Consider the following 11,141-nt stretch of genomic DNA (forward strand, 5'->3'; position numbering starts at 1 on the left):
ACAATAAACAGTTTTGCATACATGTAGAATAGTTTTTGCATATGTACCAACAGTATGTATAAAAAAACTGAGATGTTTGAGATTTTTTAAGAGTAGTTTTGTCAAAAGTCAGGTCACAAATGTTTTGACAGAAGTGGTCCCTTTTTGCAAAATCAGGTCACATATATCAATTTGTATACCTTATATGGTCATCTGTTTTATGGTTACCTTTAGAAAATGTACATATTTAGTTGCCAGTTAGAGACTTTCAGTTATTTACCATATTTACAACTTATAAGGAATCTTAACATTGTTAATATCAATAATTATGCATACATGACAAGAATGTATACAATAGCATTTATTCAGCATTACTACCAGGTTTCTTAGCTTGCTGTATTGCAATGTATTCTCTCTGGGTATTTATCTTTCTTGTTCTCCTTATAACCTGTTCTGTTGAAGGATCCTCTTATTGTATGGCTAACTGTGATAGTAATGGTCAGAGACCATTTACTAAGTATGAAGAGTTGTGTTGTTCTCCCTCAAACAAAGGACGCATCATTCCTATTACTAAAGATGATGGTCGCTCTGGACTTATTGTATGTCCAAATACTATAACCAAATGGTGTCGTAATGTCAGCTTATGCTATAGTATATTACAGTCAAATCCTACAGCTCCCTCAGGTTATTATAATATAACATTATCTAATGGTAGTCAGGTTGAAGTGTACTGTGATATGAAAGGTAGTCACTGTGACGAAGAAGGAGGTTGGACAAGAGTAGCATTTGTTAATATGAGTGAACCTGGTTCATCTTGTCCACCTGGGACTAGTACAATATGATAACTTCTTAAAATGTGGATTACTAATGAAATGTATTTCTGGGGGGTTGCAACTCTACCTTCTTCTCTACTATAATCTCAAGTATACTAAAGTGTGTGGTCAAGTGAGAGGACACCAGTATTTCCTTCCTGCCGCTTTTTATGTTACTTTAATAACATTAGCCAATGTGATCCTGAAATAAAGACATTTGGAGTGACTCTTACCTACAGTAACAATCCTCGTAAACATATTTGGACATATGCTGGAGGATGGCATGAACAAGGAACAGACACAGATGATTGTCCCTGTAACAATGGCAGTCTATACATGAACTATACTATACATTTGTTGGTAATGATTACTACTGTGAATCAGGACTTAGACTTGTTGAAAATCAATGGGTTTTATATCTTAATGATCCTCTCTGGGATGGTAAGGATTGTCTTGGACGTGAGGCCACCTGTTGTACTTCTCCTAAGATGCCGTGGTTTATCAAAACACTAAATGAGACAGTTAGTGACGATATAGAATTAAGTGTTTGTGGTTACACTTATGACCAAAATTACGTTCATGGGACTAGTCTTGACCTTGTTGAAACTGTACATCAAATAATGGAAGATCATGCAATTTATCATAACTATAAGTATGTCTTTTTTTGTATTACCTTTTACTTTGTTGCTTTATTTTAATGTAATAGATTAATCATTATATTAATCATTATAAAGATTAATACAATATTTCAAATATAAAATATACTGCTTCAAACGTTCATTGTAGATATAAGTATCATGTGATTGTGATGGTAAAAATTGTTTATATTAATGTGTTGTCATGACTTCTGATAGCACCTAAAAAATCATTTTTGTTTTACTTCCTACAATGGAAGCTACCTATACTCGTAATAAATGTTTGTGTAGTAATTGTGGTCAATGAGTAGAGTGGTAATAAGCTGATATCACTTTACTCACTCTCCACATGCAAGTGAAATAATGTTTATGATCATATGTCATGGAGGAGTAAATTTTACTATAAGTCATGCATTTTTACTTACTAAGTTACTATCACTGGTATCATAATATAATAACATAATGTTCTACCATAGTACTTTTTAAAAGTTTAATATCTAATTTATTTTGTAGGTCTTTTGTTGAAAGTGATAAAGAAAAAAGAAAGGTATTTAATATAATTGCTGAAGTCATTCATCTTCTCCACCTCTCTCTTTAGTCTTTAACTCTCCGTGAAAGTAACATTTATAGATATCGTGAAGAATTTCATGAGATATGTACCATTGGAGCTGGTTCTTTCGGTACTGTCTACAAATGTATCAATAGACTTGGTACAACATACATAACATCTAACTCATCTATAATACACCTCTATAGATGGTTGTGTATATGCATTGAAAAGATCTCATAACCAGTTGTGGGTTCGAGCTGATGAGTAAGTTCATTACTACCCCTATCATTATTACTTTGTCATTATCATTACTGCTAATTGCTAAACTAATATGTTCTTCTCTACTAATGTAGACTGCTGCTCTCCGTGAAGTATATGCACATGCTGTGTTAGGCTCTCATCCTCATCTTGTACGTTATATTCAGCATGGGCTGAAGATGATCACATGTTAATACAAAGTGAATACTGTAATGGTAAGTAAAAACTATATTAGTATGTATGTATTTATTGTATGACTCTATATGCACTAAAAGGTGGAACTCTTTCCTCGCTAATCTCCAGTTACAGAGAAGAAGGCAAGAGTGTTTACCGAACAGCAATTAAAGAGATTATTAAGACATGTAGCTAAGGTATACTGATCTTCCGATATATAATACTATATATTTATTTCTAATACTCAGGGACTTTGTTATATTCATCTATGGGACTGGTACATCTAGATATCAAACCAGATAACATCTTTATTACTCGTTCCAGAGTTACAACAACATGATGCTACTGTACCCACAAGTGATTGTGAAATGACAGATTATAAAAATGATATCAAGTAGGAGAACCAGACTATAAAATTGGTAAGAAACAGAGATGATATGATATAATTATGTATGCGATGTGCTATGTAGGTGATATGGGTCATGTGACATCAATGAAGGTACCTCAAGTTGAGGAAGGGGATTGTCGATATATTCCAAGAGAGATCTTACAGGAGGTAGTATATAAGATATTGTAATGTATACTTCCTCATAATCTCAATCCTAAATGTCCATTTCCACGCAAATGAGATCTTACAGGAGGTATTATATAAGATATTGTAAATGTATACTTCCTTCATAACTCAATCGAAATGTCCATTTCCACGCTACAGGAGATATTATATAAGATATTGTAATGTATAATTTCCTCATAATCTCATCCTAATGTCCATTTCCATGCAAATGATGTGGAATGAGACTATAAGTAAACTAAAGTAAACATACATAGTTTAATTAGCTGTTAATATTAATGTAAATTGTGTGTATTGATCTGTATTAATATAATCAATACTTTCTATAGGATTATTCCAGTCTCTGTACAGCTGATATATTTTCTTTAGGTCTTACTGTTTACAGTGCTGTAAGTCCTAGTCTCCTATAACTACATTTATATTTCCATTTAGGGTAGCCTGTGTGATCTACCTAAAAATGGTGAAGACTGGCATAAGATCAGGTAACATCAGTCATACAATATAATAGGCTGTAATAGAGGTTTTCTTGTTTACTATAGAGACGGTTATTTACCTGCTTTAACACATTATTCCGAGGCATTTAACAATTTACTTATTTCTCTCATTCACCCTTGTCCCTCTCAACGTCCCAAGGCTGCCGATATAGAGGCACACCCATTAATTTGTCACTCTTCAGACAAATCCAAAGTTATTTATTAGACATTAATTATAAGTAATCAATACTACCACTTTGCATTTTGTAAATGTAAGATTATTTTTTACTAGAGTCAACTTAGGAGAGAATTAAATGAGGAGAGATTAAAAAATGAAATGTTGACCAGGTAATCAATAATATATTATTAAGTTATTATATTATGTTCATAATGTACTATATAATTTATTATAATTGTAGAGAACTTAATGATTTAAGACAATTTGCTAAACTACGAAACTCACTAGGAGGTAATAGAAGATTATTAGTTGGCAAACATCGTAGTAGTCGCAGTATGAGTGCTGGGACCCTCTTTTGAAAGAACATAAATATTTGTTTTGTATCATCTCAAAGTTTAAATGAATTACATGTTGTTTCTCTAAATGAAAAAATGATAACAGAATTTAAAAATAAACAAGATTTTGACAAACTAATTCAAATTGAAGGTATTTTTAAATGACTTAAATTTGACAAATATTTTAGTTAAAGAAATTTTTGCTTTTTATTAACTAACTACGATAGAAGTAAATTGTTATTAATTTTAATAGGAATTGCCACTCCCAAATATTCCTAAACGATATCGATGGATGCTGCTCCTAACTTAGGTAATAAATGTCTCTAAGTAGTAGAAAAATACTAGAAACTATAATAAATAATGTAATAAGATACAATCTATTGTTTGTAGAATTACATTGATTTAATATTCTACTAGTAGATCCTATAAATGATGAGGAATTAGATCAGATTTGTTCCAATGTCTATCCAGTTTGTGTTTCGTCTTGGGATACTTCTTGGTGTAGATATCCATGATGTAGAAGCTGTTGAGGATGATCCTAACCAGGACCCCTGGTCAAAATGTAGGAAAGTGATTAAAAGATGGATGCTCAATGTTGCCCCTGAAAGACAAAGGTAAGACAGTAACCATATTATTTACTCGTTATTAGTACTTTGTATTATTTTTCTAGAGGAGAGCTTGCAAGGCGTTAATCAAAGTGCAACATATACGAGATGCTAATTTTAATTGATCCTTTTGGAAAAGCAGCAGGTCAGTATTTATCTTTGTTAAATGTTTGAATGTTCTGCCGATATTACAATTTATTAAGATTAATAAAATATGTTTATTTAAAAAAAACATGTTGTTACATTTTATTGTGTTAATATTCTGCCCGTTATTTGTTACTTAGCAATGACAACTCATGACAACTGAAAAAAGATACAGCTGGTAAAAGCACTCTTCATGACCTACCTAATAATATAATTTATATGCATATTTATTACAGCCCTCAGCATTGAGGATTGGATATGGTTGCCCATGAACTCTCTGGAGATTGGGATAAGCTAGCTACTTACTTGAGTATATCTGTTAATGACATTGAACAGTTGAGGAGGAAACCATCTCTCTGTACAGGAAAGCTTATGTATGTCTCTATAGAAAGTCCATAACAAGTGGACTTGATCGTATGACTCTAATAGCTATATTAAGACAAACTGGAAAGGGAAGATTAGCTAAGCAATTATCATAAGCTACTTAAAATTGTTTCCTTTGCACTATTTTTATTTTATCCATTATTTTATTGGTATGATGATAATGATCCTTGTTATTTTAATAACAACAGATCAATGTTATATATCTCTGTAAGGGATATCTAAGTAGTCGTTACATGCTTACATCATTTGTTGAGTGTGTCTGGTTATAGAAGACTGAGTAAAGCAATTTATTTACTTGTGATTCTCTGGAATTATTGTGGCTCTTGTGGGTTCTTCTGTAGTAGAGTTTATCCTGTCAACATTCTGTTCTTCAAATTTGGCAGGCCCTGAGACAAAAAGCTAACAGTAAGTTGAAGCATTATTATTACATGTATATTGCTGTTTATATAGGAATCACAAGACATTACAACATGATTGTTACTGCTAATGCATATTAAAATAAGCTTTAAAAACAGCCCATCAATTGGCTACTAAATATTACTAAATACTTTGATATTGGCTATGATGATAATACTACTCAAAGAATCAACTAAAGAGTCAACACATAAGAGTTAACTATATGATAAATACAACCATCAGTAAAACCATATCACAAATAAATCTTACTGCAAGATACCATACACACTCATCAAGCTACAAAGATTTATTTTAATCACACCTCACACTATAATTAATGCTCTAGATAGTCTCATTTCCAGCCCAAGAAAGCCTTGGGATATATGAGGCTGGCAACGAGACAATTATTAGTTCCTTGTGACTCTTAATTTCTGTTTGTTTCTATAGTATCGTTGGATCTGTGTGCTGAAGACATTCATCTATCTCAATGAGTCTGAGCTTTAAGTTAATACTATATACTGCTAGTTTACATTAATTCATAATAAATCATTACTTTTTAATGCCTGTTTCATTTCTATAGTATCATTGGACTTCAGGATCAAGGCTCAAAGAGTCTGAGATGTAAGTTAATAGCATAAACTACTAGTTTACATTAATTATAATACATTATTACCCTTAATTACTCTTTCACTTCTATAGCATTGTTGGACATCAGGAACAAGGCTCAAAGAGTCTAGTTTGTAAGTTAACGGCATAAACTACTAGTTTACATTAATTCATAATACATCATTACCCTTAATTACTACTGTTTTATTTCTATGGCATCATTTGACATCAGGATCAAGGCTCAAAGAGACAGGGGTATAAGTTAACAGTATACACTACTAGTTTACATTAATTCATAATAAATCATTACCCTTAATTACTGTTTTATTTCTATAAATTTGTTGGTATGTCATGAGTCTGGTTTGTAAGTTAACAGCATACACTACTGGTTCATATTAGCTCTTAATACATCATTACTCTTAATTACTGTTTATTTCATAGCATTGTTGGAACATTATGTGGCCTTTCTAGTTTTGATGTATTATATTACAGTCTTGTCAAGACTTGTCTAACCTACATATTATTGCTGCTGATGACATTGTGCAAAGTGTTTAATCCTATTATTTGAGTTGGCTGGCATTTAGCAAAAAAGCAAGAAAATGGTGGTATGGTGTTTTGCAATTAGCTCCATGTAAACAGCCAAAAATGTTCAATGCATAATAGTCATAATACAGCATTTATTGTATATATATTGGCAGCATTGTTATGGTAAGAAAGGGCCCCAGAAACCATCATATTTTTCCAGAGCAGCTTGGCAGGCACCAGGCCATGGTGATCCTCTATTTGGATTGAAGTATGTGGCTTGATATTTAGCAAGTTTGTCTTGCATTTCTTTGAGTTTTTCTGGCATTGTTCCAGCCAGTTAACTCGCTCTTCAGGGTCATTCATTATATTAAACAAACACCCATCACCACACTTTTCAACAGTTTTTTTATTTCCTCCTGCTGATTAGTTGTGTTAGGATAATGTGGCCCTGTCCATCCAGCTTGATTAACAGTACCAGTCAGAATCTTGAATTCCACCACTTATCAACGTGTCTATCGTTGCTGGGATATCCATTCGAGGTGAGGTTGAATTCTGCCCTGATATGAGCGGCCACATGTTAAGGCTATCAATTGGAGGAAGCTTAGCTTTTGCAGCACGTTCATCAGTTGGATCAATACCTGCTAGTGCACAAAAAGTTGCATACCAATCAGCCACATGGATATAGCCATCTGTCTTCTGACCTTCATGTGTTCTGGTAGATAACCTCCAGATACAAAAGCATTGACACGTATACCTCCTTGCCAATCACTGGCTTTACCTCCCTTAAGTGGATAGTTATTAGCTCCTCCGCTGGATACTCTGGACCACCGTTGTCACTACTGGTAACAAACAATAGATTATCCCACATTCCTTTCTTTTTAAGAGCATCAGTTAATTCACCGACAACGTCATCAAGATAAATTTACCATTGCGTGATAAATTTGACGATACTCATCATCAATGAAACTAAACTTTTGTTTATAACGATCAGGGACTTGAAGAGGTGCATGAACAATGTGTGGAGCATAATACAGGAAGAGAGCGTTGATGTGTCATGGTTATTAACAATGCGAAGGAGTTGTTCTTTAAACAGGCCTTCTTCATAATTATCTGGAACCAGTACCATTTAGTCCATGACCAGGATGGTCAGTAACCCATATATCAACAATATGAGTGCCATTACATGCACGACCATCTATTTCTGTATAGAAATCATTAGCATGATGAAAATAACCAAATGAACTAACTAAATCCCCTGCCTTGAGGAGTATGATCAGGTGTTGCCATGCCAGCATCCCATTTTCCAACTTGATGTGTAGCATAACCAGCCATGCTATCTTGGTTGCTATACCAGTCATGTTACGGGGAATAGCTGAGAATCCAGAGACTGGATCATTGGGATTGTAATAATCAGGTTCTATGTTTTGATCATTAACATGTATAGGTAGTCGACCGCTCATCAATGAAGAACGTGAAGGAGAACAGACCTTGAAAACGTAATGTTGGTTAAGCTCTAATCCTTGTTTGACCAAGTTATCAATATTAGGTGTAACAACCTCATGGTTGGTGGATTGCGATGATAACCAACATTAGCCCAACCCCAGTCATCAACAAGCATCATAACAATATGGGGCTGGGTGGAGGTGGTACTCTTGCATTTGTAAGAGAGAGACAAAGAGATCAGCAAGACAGCACCAAGTACAATGCCATTATTAAGTGTGACATTTATTGTGTCCATATAAGGATCATTGTTAGTGTACCTATAAAGATGAATAAACTAACACAACAATGAATTGTTGTTATTTGCTTTTTGCTTGATAAGGAGGTGGGCTGGGCTAGTTTCATCACAATTTGCAACTACTGCAGATATGGAAGGGATTCACTTTTTCGTGTTGCTCTTCTTCTTAGTCTCTTGGGGAGAATGCAACATAACTTATCCAATTGGGTGACATTAGAAACTGTCCTACTACTCAACCAACAAACAGCAATGCACCTCTCTATCGGATGGAAGTTTCTTCCTGGCTTGGGTTTGACAACCTCCGTAACTTGGACATGAGTCTAGTGATGCAGTACAACTATTCGCTTTGTAAAGTCACGAACGATGGCCGTTTTCTTATTCCTGATAATGCCGTCGTCATTCCTTTGCAAAAGAGTCGTATCGATACATACGCTACCCTTCTTTGACCACTGGGATAACTACACCTCAATGGATTCCTTCTCTATTAACGTAGGTGCCTCAGTGTTTTCACTTATTAGTGGTACATTTGGTTTCGAATACCAACACGTTAAACAAAATCAATACAACTATCAAGCAAAGACCACTCGTGTCCAGATTCGAAACAACCTCTACAAAATCATCCTTCAGCCTGATTCACCACTTAATCATCAGTTCAAGAATCGTCTACTTGATATTGCAGCAAATCTTCAAAGCAACAATACACTTTATGCAACGTTCTTGTCCGACATGATTGTTCGAGATTACGGACTCATGTTGTACGGAGTGTTCAAGCAGGTGCTATAGCAGCCCAAATAGATGCAATCTCCTCTGGTTATGTCAATAATTATGAATTTGATATGACGTCAATCACAGCTTCAGCATCAGCAAATTTCTTTGGTAAATTTTCAATTGGAGTTTCAACTGGCTTTTCAAATTCCTTTTCTGATGATAGCATATATGTTAAAAATCGAAACTACTCTCGAGTTATGACTATAGGAGGACCTCCATTCGACCAAATATGACTTTAGAAGATGGGAAGAGAACATTCTTGACAACCTTTGTTGCCATAGATCGTGATGGAGATCCTTTGCATTATATTATAAACACCAGCATCACTGCCTGAACTGCCAAGTCCAACATATCGTGAAGTAGTTGATTATATTTACTCATCAATCCAACGTTACTATCGTATCAACACACACTATGGTTGTACTGACCCTTCTTCCTCAAACTTTGACTATGAAGCAAATCTAAATGATGGATCGTGTTCAGCACCTACAACAAACTACACATTTGGTGGTGTCTATCAAAACTGTCAACCAGATCCAGATTAAAGTACGAAGATCTCTGTGCCAAAGGAGCAGCCCAAAAAATCCTCTAACAGGTGCTACAGTTGCCCTCAAGGCTACAACGCTATCGAGCTACACAATGGGACAGTGACTGGTGTTAGCAAAAAGAAGTCTGTGATAGAATTTGTCATCACTGTGGTTTGTTTGGTTTGGAGTCGATGTTGTCAATGTTTCAGTGCTTTGGTTAATGTCCTCAGTGCAGCAGATTACCAGGCTTACTGTGTGTAGCAGAAGGAGAAGTCAAAGCTGACAGTGGATACTTATTTGGTGGTGTCTACACTTCTAAAGCCAATTAATCCTGTCACTCGATCAATGTCTTGTCCTAACCACTTTTATCCACTACATATTGGTGAAGATATGGAGGTTTGTGTCAGCAATGAATATGATCTGGCATATGAAATATTCAGTACCATTTGCTGGTTTTCACAGTTGTATTGCTGGTAATCCTTTAGCTGCAGGTCCTAAAACAAATAAAAAAATGCAACAACTTTTCCAAAACGCTGTCCTAAAACTTACAAGCATATACTAGCCACATTTGATGAAGGTTGTGAAATTAATTACTGTGTCAAACTAAGGAGCCAATTCTCAATTTCAAATCCCAAACTACCACCATATCGCTCTAAAACCAGCCTCAAAAAGAACCTGACTCAGAGTCTCGTCATTCAAGGACCATATGGTGAAATATGGGTCAAAAATGAAGATGGTAATTGGGTTGAATCTAACCCTCTGAGATGACAGGAGAACAACTTCTTCAATATCTTGCACCGGACAGTATCCCAACATCGGGAGGAGGTAATATTGCTCCCACAAATGATGAAAAACAGTGTTTCAGTTGGGGCAGTTTCAGGGATATCTGTAGCTTCGACATTGTTTGTGTGGTACTTTGGTTGTTATAGCTGTATTTGGAGTGTATGGACTGTGAAGAAACGAAGAAAGTCTAAGCAACGTCAACGTGGATTGAGTGTGCGAGGTCTCACTAACAGCTATATGGAATTGAAGACGATGCTGAATCTGGTGAAAGGAATACTCGAAGCCTCACCACCATAGTTATATGGAATTAAATGGATGATAAAATGAACATGGCGAGATGTTTGAGGAGAACCTTACTGGCTAAAGAGCCGTTTTGTGTTGTGGACATAGTTAATTACTCCTGTATATATATAACTGTTATTGTGTGTGGTACAATTAGCGTGGTGTGTTTGAAGGTTTGCATTGCAAACAATTTTTATACCGTTAATGTTCTATTTCTAAGAAAAATCTTGAAAACAGAAATGTTTATAATTAATAGTTGCAGGTAGCTTGCTCAACGCAGCATCATGATGGCTCGAAATGACAAGGCATTCTAATCTCTTTCAGCTAGTACTCGACTTGGCACAGAAGGCAGAGAAAGGCAAACACGATGTTTATCTAATGATCCCATGATGAAAATGAAGTAAGATTGATAATGAAC

The 11,141-nt window shown here is 35.0% G+C and overlaps 1 protein-coding gene and 1 pseudogene across 1 annotated transcript; both read left to right on the forward strand.

Moving 5' to 3' along the window:
* Nucleotides 1-455: 455 nt before the first annotated feature.
* LOC121391668 (wee1-like protein kinase 2) lies at nt 456-8,125 on the forward strand. Its single transcript, XM_041523217.1, is given in 10 exon segments — nt 456-578; nt 2,025-2,136; nt 2,183-2,244; nt 2,330-2,393; nt 2,396-2,449; nt 2,879-2,964; nt 3,309-3,368; nt 4,437-4,579; nt 6,075-6,115; nt 8,070-8,125. Coding segments are annotated over 10 exon segments (801 nt in total).
* A 504-nt stretch (nt 8,126-8,629) lies between these two features.
* LOC121391669 lies at nt 8,630-10,394 on the forward strand (annotated as a pseudogene).
* Nucleotides 10,395-11,141: the final 747 nt, after the last annotated feature.

This window comes from Gigantopelta aegis, unplaced genomic scaffold (assembly GCF_016097555.1).
Source record: "Gigantopelta aegis isolate Gae_Host unplaced genomic scaffold, Gae_host_genome ctg2798_pilon_pilon, whole genome shotgun sequence".
In the NCBI taxonomy this organism is placed as follows: Eukaryota; Metazoa; Mollusca; class Gastropoda; order Neomphalida; family Peltospiridae; genus Gigantopelta; species Gigantopelta aegis.